The 18,745-nt window shown below is 40.1% G+C and overlaps 1 protein-coding gene across 1 annotated transcript; it reads left to right on the top strand.

Moving 5' to 3' along the window:
- Positions 1-1,706: 1,706 nt before the first annotated feature.
- On the top strand, positions 1,707-17,242 carry LOC123668237 (CUE domain-containing protein 2). The gene is made up of 8 exons (XM_045602010.1): positions 1,707-1,825; positions 1,967-2,138; positions 9,092-9,223; positions 9,584-9,665; positions 10,624-10,744; positions 13,434-13,597; positions 15,994-16,123; positions 17,180-17,242. The coding sequence occupies exons 2-8, from the start codon at positions 1,973-1,975 to the stop codon at positions 17,240-17,242; spliced, it is 858 nt and encodes a 285-aa protein (XP_045457966.1). The 5' UTR covers positions 1,707-1,825; positions 1,967-1,972.
- Positions 17,243-18,745: the final 1,503 nt, after the last annotated feature.

Raw genomic sequence — 18,745 nt, 5'->3', positions numbered from 1 at the left:
ATTATTTTAGGTAATGTTAAGAAGTATGAAATATAATTGATCGTTATATTTTAAAATTTTAATTGAGAATATATGAATAGAAAATGATTGGGATGTTTTATTTATTCTTCTTACAAAAGTCTTGTACAGTTATTACACTTGTCCGTATAATACCTGACAATTTTTACCATTTTGGTCCCTCCATTTTTATATTACTATTATAATTATGTATGTTATCGTAGCCTATGTACACTTGACTCACTAGGAACACAACACTACGTGAGAGCAGCTCAGCAGCATTATTTAGCTACAGTGGCGTAGCGTGCATTTGTAGCCTGTATCAAATTAAGTTAGGGGGCCCAAAAGAAGGGTAAAGATTTCTAACAAAAGATACAAAAATGCTTGCATTAAATTAAAATAAATATTTATTTACTATAAGTTATCACTTCCTCCTAGAAATTGGGAATCGAATTAAAATAAAGTAAGTTTTGGAAATCCCAGCAAGCACGGAATTAAGTAACATCGTAGATAACATTTTACTTTTTTTTTTTTTGCGTAAACACGCTAATTGCGCGCGCCCATGTAGCCCGGGGGCCCCGTTTCATTGATACGGCTGATACGGCGGTAGCTACGCCCCTGTTTAGCTATCATCTTCTGTAAAGTTGAGATATTTCGCCATGCGAGCTGCCCCAGGTTTTGAGGAGAATATACCCTGCTGGTCTCTATCTCAATGAGCTAAACCTACGTACCTACGATTTAAATCGATACCTTACACTGTCGTAACTTAATATTTACAATAAATTGAGTTAGGGCCCACTGCCCAGCAAGACATATCATGCTCAAAATCTTGAGCAACCTAACTGGGGAAGTTCCTCAACCTTATGGAAGATCACAGCTCATACTCAAGTTATTTACCTGTGGTGAGTAAGGTAGAGAGCTCCTGGTAGGGTCGACTATGCGCAAGCATCGCAAGATGCTCCGATGTTGCAGGCCTCCATAACTTCATAGCCTAAGGTAATTGTTTACTTAGCGCTCAGTGATTGCACTGCAATAACGTAGTGCCTGGGTTGGATTTAGAATCGTTTGGCACGAATTTAAGAGTGAAAAGAGGTGGAATATCTTTTTTTTTTCAAGAATGATGTATTACTTCGCGCCTAAATTCGTGCCAAACAATTCTAAATTTCAACCTAGCGCCTTTTTAACGGATTAAAAAGTTGTAACCGAAAAGTATTGAACCTTTGTGTTTCACAATTAATTGTAAATATAAAATTGGTTGAACCAGTCGAATGACAGGTATTTATCGTGTACGTTTGATATGGTTGCGCTTATATAGCGTGATACAAGGATTGAATTTAATTAGAAACAAAATTGTCCAATCAACTGACACAAAAGATTGTAAAGAAAAAAAAACACTAAATATTGTTATTAATACGTTTATTGAAAAAACTTGACAGCACTATAGCAAGTGTACTTTGAAAATGGCGCCAATATTTATAATTTATATTATTTGACATTTACGTAGTGCGTTCGGAACAACAATTCCAAAAATGGAACTTTATTTATGTCTAAAAATTAATAAACTATGATTGTGCTTAATTCTAACTTATTTAATACATGTATTTTAAATTTGTATCTTACTGCCGTATTTTTTTAATTTATTTGATATTTTAAAATTGGGCTGTATCTCTCACGTCTTTGCTACAATATAGAATAACAAGAATTGTTTATTTAAAAAAACTACCATTTGTATTGATTTTCCGTGCTTTTCGTCCCACTGACTTTTTCCCAGGGAAAATCAATTAATTTATTAATAAACCACCCTGATAGTGCGAAGGACGAACGAGAGGTATAATATATATTTAAAAAATCATTTTAAAAGTGTTTTTCACGTTCTCATTGTTTTGTTTATCGACGCGTAACGATCATAAAGAAATAGTTGGTTTTGAGAATATATTTTAGAATTTACGTTGTATATTTATTGTTTTAGTGAAAAATGAGTGCCATAGCGGATCAAGAGTGCCATGTCAAAGAAAGTTTATTTCAATTTATTGAGAAAAACATCCCCTCTGCGGATGTTTCGGCTATTGATGATATTGTACTGGCCTATGTTATTTCCATCCTTGAAGCGGCTTCACAGGATCCCTGTTTCGACGTAGAAGGTATGAAAATATAATACATATATTTCCGCCCCTATAAAATCAATATTTATATGCTTTGATTTAGGATAAAGACTCCTACAATGGAAAATAAAATCTTACTACTCTCATGTTATTATTATCTGCATCGCAATAACAATTGCTATTTAATATTTATTTTAACTATTTATTTATCTATTTAATTTTATGTTAAATTGTTTAATATTAAAATTTATCAAAATATTTTTATTTCAGTCAATTATTGGATATTATAGACTTTTTCAGTGTGCATTCTCTATTATAAACTGTAACTGGTAAAGAAATATTTGTCATATCAGTCTAAAAGTAAGTATAAAGTTCTTCAAGGATAAATACGAAATAAAAAATAAAAAAAGATTTTTGTAATTTACAGTTTATATAAATAAACGTTGGCGCAACGGTTACAGCCATGGATTGTACCTGTTGCGTCGGCGGTTGCAGGTTCGATCCCCGCACATGACAAACATTTGTATTGGCTATACAGGTGTTTGCCATGGTCTGGGTGTTTGTGCAGTCCTTGTGGGTCTCCCCACCGTGCCTCGGAGTGCACGTTAAGCCGTCGGTCCTGGTTGTTATCATGTACACCTGATAGTGATCGTTACTCATAGTAGGGAATATATTCGCCAAACCGCATTGGAGCAGCGTGGTGGATTAAGCTCTGATCCTTCTCCTACATGGGGAAAGAGGCCTTTGCCCAGTAGTGGGATATTACAGGCTGAAGCGTATATATATATAAGTTAAATGAAAAATCATAAGTGTCTGCATCTATCATAGCTTAACAATGTACCATAACTGTTAAAGAAGTTACAATTTACACTTACAGCTGTGCTTTTGTTAAATATAACAATTCTTTTGCGAATTTGGTTTATAATGTATTCTGCATTTAACCGACTTTCCAGCATAAAATTGAATTGGCTCGGTAGCTCCTCAGAAAATATTCTCTCATACTTTTAAATTAATAAAAAAATGTTTTCACCTAATGTGTATTTTAGTAATACCCAATTCTGCACACCTACAAACATCCGCTATTGAACGTCCGAAGGTTGGGTGGTAGAGAATGCTAATAGCATTAAGCCCGCCATTTGTACAATTATTTAATTTATTGTGAAATGAAGTATTATAAATAAATAAATAGAAGGAATTTGAAGTTATCAAATCATATTTCTTAAATTCTGCTCCTACACAGTATAAATACACATAAGAGCCTCTTAGAAGAACACAAATCTTATGTCAGTAACTAGAAACACACAATTCAGTCATAATTGCCTGGAATATGGTAAACATGTATTTGATTAGCCTGTCGGTGCAGTGTGCTGTGATCCTGCTTTCTGTTTCAGGCATTATGGTTTCGATTGCCACACTGAGTTGATGTAATATATGTACTTATTTATATATGTATCAAGAAGTATATTATAAATTTATATTCATACATTTATATTTATTTTTTAACTTCAGTGATGAGGAATGAATTGTGGTCAGCGTTGTCCGTGAATGGTTGTGAGCAGTGTCCTCATACGACCATTACAATCTCTTTATAGGGATTCTAGTGCTTGTGTGAGGATAAAAGGGGGTAAATAAGGATACACTGAATGGTTTAATATCGAAAAAGGTGTTAGACAGGGAGGATCACCGTGGCTGTTTAATCTGTTCATGGACAATTGTTTGACAGATTTAAAAGAGAATGAAAGTGGGTTGAGAATGAATGAGTTACTCTTCAAATGTCTTCTCTATGCTGATGGCCAAGTATTACTTGCGTCTTCGGCCGAGGAGTTGCAGGAGAAGGTAACTGCTATGAGTGGAGCTTTTGTAAGAAGTTGTTTTCAAGTGTGAATGGAAGGATTGGAAGGGGTAGACCTAGGCGGACGTTCCGAGACCAAATAAGGAACGTTTTGAAAAGACCAGGTCAAGAGTACCCTAAACCGAAGAGCATGTATGAAGGGAATAATGAAAGTGGACGAAGCGAAAGAAGTATGTAAGGATCGTAGCAAGTGGAAAGAAGTGGTCTCTGCCTACCCCTACGGGCGTGATTATATGTATTTATATGTATGTATGTTTTAACTTGTGGAGACCTATATCCAGCAGTATACTAGATATAGGCTGGAGTGTATGAATGGAAAAAGTATATTTCTTTAAAAAAAACATCCATGTCAGTTACGTATAATACAAGTATTTAGTTGCTCATCTTAGTAACAGACAACCAAAATATATCCGTACGATTCAGCTTGTAATGTCCTACTACTGGGCAAGGGTTTCTTTCTCCATGTAGGAGAAGGGTCAGATCTTAATCCACCACGCTACTCCACTGCATATGTTAAGAATATTTAATTTTAAGGAAATTTATGATCTATACAAATGTGTCATGTGTGGGGAATGAAAAGGTAACTGCTAGCAAATCAGCCAATAATGGGACAACTGTGCTAATATGCCATTGATCAACCTCCAACTATACCTTGATACGACCTCAGTAAGATGAGAATCATGTGAGGTGTCTCAATAATAAATCATTGTTAAGCCTTTGAGACTTGTTCTTCTCAAAAACTAGATCAGCAAACAAATGCTGCTCACCTGATGGTAAGCGATTACTGTAGCATATAGACGCCTGCAACACCAGAAGCATCACAAGTGAGTTGCTAGCTCTACCCCCAATCCCCCCCAGGAGCACTGGACACCTTACTCACCATAGAAACACAACACTGCTTGATAGCAGTATTATTTAGCTGTGATTTTCTGTAAAGTCGAGTTACCGCACCAGTCGAACTGCTCCCCTTTGTGACTTCCCTTCCTCCTTATTCGTAGATTACAAACCTTTTATGTTTTGGGTTCTTTTATATGGTACTTATATTTAATGTTATATTTATGTTTTATTTTATTTAAGTATTTAATTTATATGCGTGCCTTTTTGTGTGCAAGTAACTTAAATATTTATGATATTCTGACTTTCTAATTTCTCTGTTGGAGAAGTACATCTTTCTTTTTTATTATTTTTATTATGGCTCTTTAGAGAGTTATTATAAGTCACTAATAACAATTTATAATACAATTTAAAAATAATATTTTGGCATAATTTGCCACCCTAGCCTCCAGACTGAGTACAGCCTATTGGTATACCTGCAACTGTTAACAAGATAATTAATTATAATAATAAACAAATTTTAACCTTAAGAAGAGAGAAATATAAATTATCACATGATAGAAAGACATTCCAAAATTTATATAATGCTGTAGCCACACAGCTAAGAGGTAACTACACATTAAAAAAAATTGTGCCGACTTGAGAACTACCTCCTTTTTTGAAGTTGTTTATAAATTGTTACAAGTAACAACTATTATAACAAGCGATTTATCAGATTTGAGAATTGTAAAGGGCTGCCGAACTTTGAATGCCTAGACGGCCTTCGAATTAATTCGCTTGCGATTCTGGTGTTGCTGGCGTCTGTAGGCTACGGTAATCGCTTACCATCAGCTGAGCTAGATACTTGTTTGCCGACCTGCTTGTATAAAAAAAATATATATATAAATTATCTTTCATGATAACAAACTTAAAATTTATAAAAAGTAACAAATATTTGTACAAAGTAGAGGAAAAATTCTATTTAACAATGTAGTTTTTAAAGTCAAAAATGACGTGACTGCGTTACTTGTTTACTGATGATATCATTCCTTTTCGTAGACACGTGTGTCTACTTATGTCTTGTTTACGTGTGTTTTAAGTCGAGGGGCCCTTTTACTATTTAATGGAATAGCAAGTAGCTGGGGTTCTCTAACTTTTAAATAAAACTTCCTGTTGCTTGGCCCAGCGCTCTTCCTGTATCTCGGAGGAGGCTTAATCAAATTTATGTGTTAAAGTGGGTGCACTTAGGTGCTTGAGAGCTTTACGCGCTAACCGAGGCACGATGAAGTGATACACGAGGATATACATCTAAACCAGAAACAAATATTGATGTACAAATAAATGTATTTATTTTACCAAAAAGGGCTTTTCGCGACCTTTGTAATAGGCGACGCAAAAGTTGAACAAAGACCTTGGGTGCGCAGTAACAAATTTTCAGGTCTCAATCGAAGTGCCTTAGCAACGCATGCGCTCAGTCGCTTCCGTCCCTCCACCCGCGCACACGCTTTTCGTACCCTAGAGTACAAGTGCGAACGAAAGTTATATTTTATATAAGTAGTGGTGTGTATGATATATTATATATAGTATGTATATGTATATTGCATGATGTTATGAATATTATTTAATTAGGTTTTTATTTTCAAGAATCTGTATGATGTCTACATTACTGCACTTTCTTAGCCTGCTATGTAACATTAGTTCCACTACCACAGGTTGGCTGGAAGAGATCTCTCCTAGAGATAAGTCCAGCGTTGCTAACTAAATTTGTATACAAATAACTGTAATTTTTTTTAAAGTGCAATAAAGAATATAAAAGTTTTGACTTGTTTAAACATTTTGACCAATTTACTTTTGTGCCAAAATAATGCTTCGACCTCAGCCAAATTTCATCTATACATATTATTCAAAAGAAAAAAATATAACCAAATCTCAAAAACAAACAACAGAAGTAACAAAAAATCTGTGTCGACAACAAGGACTATCAAGGACAGTAAAAGATCAAAATTTATAGTTGCATTTAGGACGCCAGTTAAAAGAGATGATAAATGCTTAAACCGCACATAACTCAAAAAAGTCAGAAGTGAGTGCCCTGGGTTTTAACCCGGACCCCTGGAGTAGGCTGATTTCTCAACCATGATATCATGATTCAGCCTATCAGTTAAAAATAACATCTGAATTTCGCGGGCACCCGCAGAGGTTCGTGGAGCATTCGTCTTAGCACTTTTGTCTACAATAGTACCTGCGCAAACGATAGCCATTTTTGTTTGATTCTCGAGTTGTGTGCGGGATGTTTTTCATAAGGTATTAACCAACTGCGTCGCAATATATTGACAAGAATATTGATTTTTTGATATAAATAACAATACCTAATCGGAGTGTAAACACGAAAGGGAATAACAAAATTATAACTCCCAAGTTTCCGACTGCGCAAAATAAACGTGTCCTTTCTGAGTTATGCTATTCGCACATATAGTAAAATCCCATAATCAATTTTGCAATTGTCTCAACACAAATTTAAATTGTTTATTAAAACGGAATTAATAGATAAAGCGTATTATCGGTGCAGGATTACATGGTTGATAAAGATGTTTGGACTTAAGTGACACTATTTCATGCAAGATATTACTAATTTTATACTAAAACACAGTTTATATGCTATTTTTAAAAAGAGTATTCACTGTCAGGCTGTGTAATATGGCCATATTACCTTTTTAACCGACTTAAAACAAAGAAAAGGTTACTCAATTCGACCGTATATATATATCTTATGTATGTTCGGGGATAACTTCGTCGTTTATGAACCGAATTTGATAATTCTTTTTTTGTTGGAAAGGAGATATCCCAAGGGTGGTACAATAATAGGGATACCAGGATCTGATGATGGAATCCCAGAGATTTTGGGGGGAACCCTCGAAAATCGTAGTGTTTGTTAATTTTTTTTCGTCTACTTACGTTGTATTACTTGTCGATGTAATTGAAGATGTTTTTTTTTGTTCGTTTGGTAACAAACACAATTATTAATTGCTTTTATCCGCACCCTGACAATAACAAACACAAATAAAACCTATAATTTGATGCAGTCGTTCGAAAATAATATGCGTACATACATTTCGGCGATTAATTTATATATACTAGTGGTCGCCAGTGGTCGGAATTCGACTTTAAGTAGTTTAAATTTGAACAAAATTTAACTAGGTATATAATTTTTTTTTAAATTAAGTTTGAAAATTATTAAGGTTCTGTTGTCAAAGACTATACTTCTATAATAATAGACAAAAGAGTATATATGTGTAATGTTTTTTTATTGATTTAATGTATTTTTATTTTTAATGTATTTGTATTTTTAATTAAAAAAAAATATATTAGCATTCTGCACTCTTTCTCTATATAAACTACTAGCTTCTGCGCGCGACTTCGTCCGCATGGAACAGAGGCGCACGCAATACTTGATCAGTATTTTGCTGCGATGTTATTTTAAAATTGCGATATCTCCTGACATACTCATTGAAATCGAATTATGTAAGAGGCTATTTTGTTTTAAATTAAATACTTGTGATGAATAACGTATTTATTTAGATAAGGATTAATATCATGTTTATAAAAACATCTTCGCAAATAATGCATTTTTTTAGAACAAATTTGGTTAGTATAAAAAAAGGTTATAGTGAGCCAACCTTAAAAGATAGATATATGCTGTCGCGGACTTTTTTTTAGAACTTTTAATGGGATCAATTCTTTCATACATGATTTTTGCGAAACTTTTAACGGTTTTCACAGCGCACGCAGCGGAAGCTCTCAAAAGGAAAAAAGAATCCCCGATTTTGAAACATTCTTCATTGGTGTTCCGCTCTTTTTGGTCTTAGCGTGATGATATATAGCCCATAAACTTCCTCGATAAATGAACTATAGTACAGCCATAAGTTCTGTTACAAATGAAAATCCATTTTTTTAAATGAAGTAATGTAATATTATTAAAATTTATACCTACATATTTATTTAGTCCTGCTGGAAAGTCCACGGTATATTTTTAAAAAGTGTATTGCTGAGAGGTTCACAACATGATTCAAGACTGTATCTTGATACACTTTGGCTGAAAATTTCCTTTTTTACAAAAATGTAGTTTTGTGACTCCTTGATAAGAAACGCCCCACCAAAACCATCACTGACTCAGAATGATGACCACGTTGTACCTTTCCGACAACTTGAGCAGCTTCTTTAGAACTGTGAGTTGAGAGTTGAGAAACGAGTTGTAAACCCGATCAGCTGTTTTTCTATTGTTCCGAATATGTAGTAGTATCTTTTGACATATTTAACAATTATCTAACAGGATTTATCGAAATGATGGCGGCTTACATCCCGAAGTTCGCGGTCATCGATCCCGGTCTCGTCTGCTCCTGGATCTTGGAGCTGGAGGCTGAAGTGTCTCGCCAGGATGAATCGGACACCATGTCCAATAATGGTAAGTTTTTGGAATGGTCCTCAAGCAAAAACTATTCCAAGTTACGGCTGCCATCACCTAAATTGTTGAAAGAAGATAAATTCTGGAAATTTCGACAAAATCAGTTTTCCTAAAAAATATTTTAAAATAAGCAATGAGATAAGGTTTTATTTATTGCATATATTTTGCCACGACTTCCGGCTTTCAATAGTTCTACTGAAAAAAAAAACTAACACAGAGACTATTTCAACTTCAATAATTAACATAAAATTTTAGATTCACGATTTCACGTCTAGATATAGATATTATTGAATAGCTTTATCGTTAACGATTGAAACAGGACATATTTTATTTGGCACAATTTTTCTTTTTAACACACAGATGATTCTTCTGGCAGTGACAAGATAAGCCTCAATCTTCAGAGCTTGAGTGACATGCTACCTACTGTCACTAAGACGAGCCGGTATGTGGAAATGGCATTTTACTAGCTGACCGAACTTCGTATTGCTTTATGTTTTACCGTAAATATATCGGTTTTCTTTTTTTTTATGCAAACCTTTCCCTGACGATAATAAGCATCAAAAAAAGAATTATCGAATTTGGTGCAGACGTTCGGAGATTATTCGCGGACCTAGATTAGCTTAATGATTCGTTTTCTTAATCAAAGCCAATGTTACAATAGTCAGTAGTCAATTAGAATTGAGAAAATAGTGACTCAACGCTGTCACTCAGCTCAGCTACGTCCCTTGACCAATTCAATCGTAGTAATGAAAAAAAATTAGAAATCCGTGTTCATATTAACCAGTTTAAGTGATCCACTTATTGCTTTCAAGCAGTGCTATGTTCCTATAAGTATGGTCCTGGGGGGAATTGGGGGTAAGGTTGGCAACGCGCTTGCGATGCTCCTGATGTTGCAGACGTCTATTAGCTACGGTAATCGCTTACCATCAGGTGAGACTTACGCTTTTTTGCCGACCTAAAAAAAGTATTTTAAATAGGGTTTCTAATTTATTACGATTTAATTAGCCAAGGGGCGTGGCTGAGTGACAGCGATGTTTCACTATTTTCTAAACGCGAATACATTATAGTCTCGCATCACTAAGGCAGTGTAATGGCGTCCTAGTGATGCAAAAAGTCGATTTTAAACCATCTTTGACTCATACATTCATTCTTAATTTCAAACGTGAGGTATCGATATAATATGTAGATTGTTAGTAATAAACAAAGATTAAACTAGAATTAGTGACATAAAGTAAAGCATTAGAATAAAAACAGGATTAAAATAAAAACATTTACTGAACAACGTTCCATGGTGAAAAATTAAAGTCCACAATTTTCGAGGGTACTCAGAAATTGTTTGAAATGATTGTTGACTACCCTCGAAAATTTTGAAAAGATTATGAATTATTTAAATATTTCAGCTCTCATTCCAATTCTGAGAGCTCCGAGGGGAATGAGCGTCGCTCGTTTCTTGATGGAGAAGAGTACGCCGAGCAGTGTCGCGTGTTGCACGAGATGTTTCCCAACACTTGTGCTATGGAGGTGAGTTGAAACTCTAGGTTATCTATACAAGGTCTGGTATATAGTCCATTGTAATACTCCAGAAAATTCTCTTATCCATTGGGGATAAGGGCATATCGCTGCCAGGACCAAGCACACGTGTACGATATGACCAGCTAGATCCTAGTATTAAGTAATCCGGGGTAAAGACTGTAATTTTTTATCTAATCAACTTGTAACAAATTTAAAATTTATCATTTTCTATCGGATATTTTAGTAAAATCGTTTTTGGTGAGCCTTCTTTAATACACGACTGTTATCTTCAAAACTTGTGTCAAGTATTTTACCCTAATTATAGTTCTAAACGTGCATCTCATACATCATCATCATCATTACAGCCTATACAGTCCACTGCTGGACATAGGCCTCCACAAGTTTACGCCAAAAATAACGTGAACTTATGTGTTTTGCCCATAGTCACCACGCTGGGCAGGCGGGTTGGTGACCGCAGTACTGGCTTTGTCGCACCAAAGACGCTGCTGCCCGTCTTCGGCCTGTGTATTTCAAAGCCAGCAGTTGGATGGTTATCCCGCCATCGGTCGGCTTCTTAAGTTCCAAGATGGTTGTGGAACCTTGTTATCCCTTAGTCGCCTCTTACGACACCCACGGGAAGAGAGGGGGTGGCTAAATTCTTTAGTGCCGTAGCCACACAGCACATACAATGTAGTCTAAATATGATCATACAATGTAGTCTAAATATGACGATATCCGAAAAATTTGGGAAATACTATGAGTAATAAAGGTGGGCGGTAAATTGTGCCGATGAGTGTATAAGTAGATATAATAATTGTATGTACATCGTTCAATAAATAAAATATTAATATGCTGAGTATATGAGGGGTGTGGTCAGTTACCCCCAAGAGACCAACTGTTTTTGTTTTATAGCGTTAATCGTATGCTCGTTCAGGATCAAATAAAATTATTTTATGTAGTTAAATGTATTATACATATAAGAGGGCGGGGTGAAAAGTTCCCGGCCTGATAAAGAAAAACAACTTTTTTCGGTTATTTTCTCGCTTTATATTTCAAAATAATAATAATTGATGGCCGTTGGAGTAGACGGGTCCTGGAGTGGAGACCGCGTCTTGGCTAACGCAGTGTGGGACGTCCTCCGGCCCGTTGGACCGATGATCTACGTAAGATTGCCGGTGTAGGCTGGATGAGGATTGCGAAAAAAAGGGGTGTCTGGCGCGAACTTGGAGAGGCCTATGTTCAGCAGTGGACTGCCATAGGCTGAAGTGATGATAATGATGAAGATTAATAAATTTTTCATAGCTATGCTCTAAAGCAGTTAGTTTTATCGTCTGATTCATCAAGTCCCTCAATATACTCATTTGCAGCATCGACAACTTCCTCGTTGCTCTCAAATTTTTTACCTCCAAGCCACTTTATAATGTTAGGAAACAGATGCTAGTCGCTGGGTGCTAAATCTGGCGAATATGGCGGTTGGGAAAACAATACGAACTTCAATTCGTTGATTTTAGCCATCGCAACGACCGACGAATGCGTGTGCGTTGGACCGGCAGGTGCGTTGTCATGGTGAAAAAAGATTTTTTTTTCCGCAAAGTTTGGTCGTTTATTTTTCACTGCGTCCTTCAGACGTTGCAATAACTGTCCGTAGTATTGACCATTGATGTTTTTTCCTTCTCTAGATATTCAATGAAGATAACTCCTTTTGCATCCCAAAAAACAGTTGCCATAATCTTATTCGCCGAAAAATTTTGTCTTTGCCTTCTTTGAGGTTGGTTCACCTGGTCCAATCTATTTTTTTGACTGCTGTTTTTTTTCAGGAGTGTAGTGGTGGATCCAAGTTATAAATTGACGAAATATAATTGATGTTTAAAATTTGCCGGGGTTGCGCTAGTAGAGCGCCAAATTTTCGATTGGAACCGTTTTTCAGGTCAACTTTTGATCGACCGTTAGCGATTCGGCACCCACCTAGCACAGAGCTTCCCCATGCTCAAATTTTCATATAAAATATTACGTTCGCATTCAATTGATATCCTAGTAGCATTCAGCTATCTCACTTACTTTTAATATGCGGCCCTCCATCACCATTTTATGAATTTTTTTCAATTATTTCGAGAGTCGTGACCTAAAAGGGGCGTCTTGAAAGTGATTCGTCAGAAGTACTCGTTTAACCTTTCTTAAATTCAGAAACCCACTGTTTCACCGTTGAATATGACGGCGAAGAGTCTTTCGGTGTGGAATCCAGCTCTTCTTTAATTTGAAATGGTGTTGGGCTTTTTGAATAGAAGTATTTGATGACCGTACGGTTCTCTGATTTTACCATTTTCACGTAAGCAATCGAGGCGTCTTGTTCAATAGCCTCTCAAATGTATACTAACAGAGCCATCGACCCGAAAATTTTGTATACACGTTAGTGAGATATAGTATTATAGAATACAAACGAAAAATTAGACCTGCTAGCGCGATCTCAGCTCTAGGTCAGGCCGGAAACTTTTCACCCCGCCCTCGTATATAACTAACTCAATCTTTAAATGTAAATATAATATGACCCACGACATGAGAAAGCGAGATTCGTAAGCCTCGGGTTTTCCTAGTTCTAATTAATTCAGTTGCACAAAGTTTTATCAATAAAGAATTATCATTCGTATTGAATACGAAGGTTTAGGGTACAGCTAGTAACCGGCACAACTGTCGTGGGCAGATAAAGCACTGCGTGTCGATCGCCTGCGGCGACCCCGAGCGGGCGGCCGCCACGCTGCTGCACCGGCGCGAGCACGGCCAGGCGCTGTCCGCCGTCGCGCTGCACGCGGCCGCGCGGGCTCCGCTCTGCGACGACCGCGAGATCAAGAGCCGCATCATCGCCAGGTGAGTGAGAGGGACTCGCTAGAGTGAGAGGCGCGAGCACGGCCAGGCGCTGTCCGCCGTCGCGCTGCACGCGGCCGCGCGGGCTCCGCTCTGCGACGACCGCGAGATCAAGAGCCGCATCATCGCCAGGTGAGTGAGAGGGACTCGCTAGAGTGAGAGGCGCGAGCACGGCCAGGCGCTGTCCGCCGTCGCGCTGCACGCGGCCGCGCGGGCTCCGCTCTGCGACGACCGCGAGATCAAGAGCCGCATCATCGCCAGGTGAGTGAGAGGGACTCGCTAGAGTGAGAGGCGCGAGCACGGCCAGGCGCTGTCCGCCGTCGCGCTGCACGCGGCCGCGCGGGCTCCGCTCTGCGACGACCGCGAGATCAAGAGCCGCATCATCGCCAGGTGAGTGAGAGGGACTCGCTAGAGTGAGAGGCGCGAGCACGGCCAGGCGCTGTCCGCCGTCGCGCTGCACGCGGCCGCGCGGGCTCCGCTCTGCGACGACCGCGAGATCAAGAGCCGCATCATCGCCAGGTGAGTGAGAGGGACTCGCTAGAGTGAGAGGCGCGAGCACGGCCAGGCGCTGTCCGCCGTCGCGCTGCACGCGGCCGCGCGGGCTCCGCTCTGCGACGACCGCGAGATCAAGAGCCGCATCATCGCCAGGTGAGTGAGAGGGACTCGCTAGAGTGAGAGGCGCGAGCACGGCCAGGCGCTGTCCGCCGTCGCGCTGCACGCGGCCGCGCGGGCTCCGCTCTGCGACGACCGCGAGATCAAGAGCCGCATCATCGCCAGGTGAGTGAGAGGGACTCGCTAGAGTGAGAGGCGCGAGCACGGCCAGGCGCTGTCCGCCGTCGCGCTGCACGCGGCCGCGCGGGCTCCGCTCTGCGACGACCGCGAGATCAAGAGCCGCATCATCGCCAGGTGAGTGAGAGGGACTCGCTAGAGTGAGAGGCGCGAGCACGGCCAGGCGCTGTCCGCCGTCGCGCTGCACGCGGCCGCGCGGGCTCCGCTCTGCGACGACCGCGAGATCAAGAGCCGCATCATCGCCAGGTGAGTGAGAGGGACTCGCTAGAGTGAGAGGCGCGAGCACGGCCAGGCGCTGTCCGCCGTCGCGCTGCACGCGGCCGCGCGGGCTCCGCTCTGCGACGACCGCGAGATCAAGAGCCGCATCATCGCCAGGTGAGTGAGAGGGACTCGCTAGAGTGAGAGGCGCGAGCACGGCCAGGCGCTGTCCGCCGTCGCGCTGCACGCGGCCGCGCGGGCTCCGCTCTGCGACGACCGCGAGATCAAGAGCCGCATCATCGCCAGGTGAGTGAGAGGGACTCGCTAGAGTGAGAGGCGCGAGCACGGCCAGGCGCTGTCCGCCGTCGCGCTGCACGCGGCCGCGCGGGCTCCGCTCTGCGACGACCGCGAGATCAAGAGCCGCATCATCGCCAGGTGAGTGAGAGGGACTCGCTAGAGTGAGAGGCGCGAGCACGGCCAGGCGCTGTCCGCCGTCGCGCTGCACGCGGCCGCGCGGGCTCCGCTCTGCGACGACCGCGAGATCAAGAGCCGCATCATCGCCAGGTGAGTGAGAGGGACTCGCTAGAGTGAGAGGCGCGAGCACGGCCAGGCGCTGTCCGCCGTCGCGCTGCACGCGGCCGCGCGGGCTCCGCTCTGCGACGACCGCGAGATCAAGAGCCGCATCATCGCCAGGTGAGTGAGAGGGACTCGCTAGAGTGAGAGGCGCGAGCACGGCCAGGCGCTGTCCGCCGTCGCGCTGCACGCGGCCGCGCGGGCTCCGCTCTGCGACGACCGCGAGATCAAGAGCCGCATCATCGCCAGGTGAGTGAGAGGGACTCGCTAGAGTGAGAGGCGCGAGCACGGCCAGGCGCTGTCCGCCGTCGCGCTGCACGCGGCCGCGCGGGCTCCGCTCTGCGACGACCGCGAGATCAAGAGCCGCATCATCGCCAGGTGAGTGAGAGGGACTCGCTAGAGTGAGAATGACTCACTAGAGTGAGGGTGACTCACTAGAGTGAGAGGCATGAGCACAGCCAGGCGCCGCCCACCGATGCGAAGAGATGACAGGAGAATGAAAACATGCATATATATACAATTTTATTATCACACAACTTTACTTATTCAAAAGATTAGGAGGTATTTTCCATATTAACAAAGTAAAGATTAAAGACTAAGACCAAACAAAAAAGAGATGCACTGCTCGGGGTCACGTCCCAAAGAGAGTTTCCCTACATCGGGCCCTTCATTTGTTACCTCCTAATACTTTAAAATTGCGTGAACTGAATCTTCTTTCCCATAAAAAAGCTACGTTATTGAGAATAAACGCAACCAGAATGACAACAGGTGAACGGAACGCAAGTGAAACCGTGAGGGATTCTTAGTTTCACGAAGTAACAAGACCCATTTGGTTCCAGATATTCCTACGTGGACAAGAACTCTGATACCAAGGAGCACAAGCCGCTGGCTCCTAAGATCGAGCCCAAGAAGATGGTCCGCTATCGCGACAATAAGATCGTCTCTCTGAAGGGCGAGCGGTACACTGAGGTAGGAATTTTAGCGTTTTTTTATCCCACTAGGGTGGCTAACAAGCTGTCTGCTTGGTGATAAGCGGATACGTAGATTATGGAGTCTGCAAACGCGTTGCCGACCCTACCCCGACCCGTCCAAGAGCTTTTTACTCACCACATGAACACAATATTCTTCGGGATCAGTATTATTATGATCTTCCGTAAGGTTGAGGCACTGCTCCAGATTTTGAGCAGTTTAGGAGCTGTGCCCTTTTTTACATAACTAGGTCGGCATACAAGCGTATGGCTCACTTGATTATAAGCGATTACCGTAGCTTATAGACGTCTGCAACACAGAAGCATTGCAAGCGCGTTGCCGACCCCACCCCCAATTCCCCCCATGAGCTTTGGTCACTTTTCTCACCAACAGGTACACAACACTGCTTGAAAGCAGTATTATTTAGCTGTGATCTTCTGTAAGGTCGAGGTACTTCCCCAGTCGGGCTGCTCCAGATTTTGAGCAGGAAATTTCCTGCTGTGTCCTACCTCAATGAATATTAAACGCTGATTTTAAGACAAGAAAGGGAATTTTTGAATGTGGTTATCACCACATTCTAATATAACCAATACACTTAAGTGTATATATAAGGTAACTAGGAAATAAGTGATAAAAATAACAGTATAAATACAAAGATTTCAAGAAATGAACACAGCTTCTACCCCTGGATAATTGTAAAATAAAAGTGAAGTAAAGGAAAAAGTAATAATAAATAGTAGTAATTATATATATAAGTAAATTAAGTTAGCATGACTCACGTAGGATTAGTGATACTAAGCTTAGTTTAATTAGTCCTCTAAGTTGCATATGTAGGTGCCAAGGTATCGAGAGTAACAAACAAATAATTGGAATAACAAAAGCACGGGCATTATAAGCCCGTGGATATATATTGTTATTTAAAAAAAAAAAAATATAACCAATACTGTTGATACCAGTTCTCAATTGTCAAATGTAGTAAATACTTATTTGACATTGAATACATAGATGGTGACGTATAATTTATTATTTGTAAACCTGCAATAATTCCTCCACCAGGTGCCGAAGTCCGGTGTCGACGAGGAAAATGTAAAGAAACCGAAAAAACAGCATTGCCCTTAACCATTACAACCACGTCAGTACGGTGAAAAAGCGGACTCGCGTCCCGCTCCCCCCGCCACCCTTTGTGTCTCACCCCTTTCCACCCCTCGTGTCCCCTTCCCCGCGCCGTCCCCGAGCTACCCCCACCCCTGTCTGAACTCAGTCGCGCCGTGTCTCTCGACGTGGCCGGACGTGTTCTTGGATGGGAACGGGTGGCTCGCGTCGTGCCGCGGTAGTGTTAGTGTAGTAGAAGCGCGTGATTCGCTGTTAGTTTACTTGGCGATTTATTTGACCGCTTTTTCCGGTACTGATTATTTCGATGCGTTGATTGAGCGTTTTACGCGTTCCCTTAGTCAGTTTTTTTCGTATTTAATTCGCATATTTATCGTTGTTTTTAAGCTCTCTGCGAGGCAGCTCAGTATTATTTACGCGAGCGAGTCTATGACATGCGTTCGGGACGGATCAGGGATGGAATGTGTTCAGAGTAGGGAAATAGGGAATATGCCGTGCGATGTCATAGACAGCGAGTGTTCAAAGCGTGACTTAGTTAGTGAAACGTTCGGAATTTTCGCTTCGACGTCGACGGAATGTCGCGAAAACGTCGAAGCGGAAATAACTCACGTGAAACGTAATCTCTTATTCCGTATAGTTTTAAGCGTAACCTGTCTAAAACCTGTGATTTTAAAAAAATATTATAATTTTATTATTAATGTGATTATTATGATAGTTTTATCGTTTTCGACTACATCTGTGATTGTGATGCCATTTAATTTTGACTTAAACGACCCTAAGAGCGGTTTGTTATTGTTTAATTTTAAGTTTTTTATCATTTATACGTATATTAATTATTTATTACGGGTCCGCGACGGACGAGACTGTGATTTACCAATCTAGATAACGATATTTGTTGGTGATTTTGATATTACAATACATTAAACTATTTATTTAATTTTTATGCATTAAACAATTAATTTTAACTAAATAATTTATTTATGAACAAAAGTTATTGAATGATTTTTGTTACTATTATACTTAAACAATTTTATAATATAATAAAATTATTTAAAATATATCCAGAAATATACGAATTACATTTTTCAATTGACACCTAAAAACACAGTCATGTTGATTGGTGTCATCCATTATAATGTCAAAATATAAAAGAAAATATTAGTCAAAATTTACTTAAAATAACGTAACAAAAATCAGTCAATAGACACTTTTCAATTCCTTCAAAGTAATAATCAATCAAATTTTTTTACATTTTATATCAATTAAAAAAAAAATAGAAAAAAAAAGAAACGCACATGCCATTTTATGTATATTAAAATATTTTTTCCTGAAAATCACTGACATATATCCAATATTATAAAATTTGTAGACTTTCGAATAGACTGATTTCTAATATTGACGATCTCATTGAATGAGGTATAGTATTATTATTTAATTTATAATGTTTACCAGCTGAGCTGAGTAAAGTGGGGATGTTATGGAGATCCGTTATCGGAAACTATATATCCGAAA

This window comes from Melitaea cinxia, chromosome 30 (assembly GCF_905220565.1).
Source record: "Melitaea cinxia chromosome 30, ilMelCinx1.1, whole genome shotgun sequence".
Taxonomy (NCBI): Eukaryota; Metazoa; Arthropoda; class Insecta; order Lepidoptera; family Nymphalidae; genus Melitaea; species Melitaea cinxia.
Note: the sequence above shows the minus strand (reverse complement) of the source record. Positions and strands in the feature narration are given on the sequence as shown.

Coding starts and splice junctions, on each gene's coding strand:
- LOC123668237 (XM_045602010.1), top strand. CDS start 1,973: ATGAGTGCCATAGCGGATCAAGAGTGCCATGTCAAAGAAAGTTTATTT. Junction 9,224..9,583: donor GGACACCATGTCCAATAATG/GTAAGTTTTTGG, acceptor TTTAACACACAG/ATGATTCTTCTGGCAGTGAC. Junction 13,598..15,993: donor AAGAGCCGCATCATCGCCAG/GTGAGTGAGAGG, acceptor ATTTGGTTCCAG/ATATTCCTACGTGGACAAGA.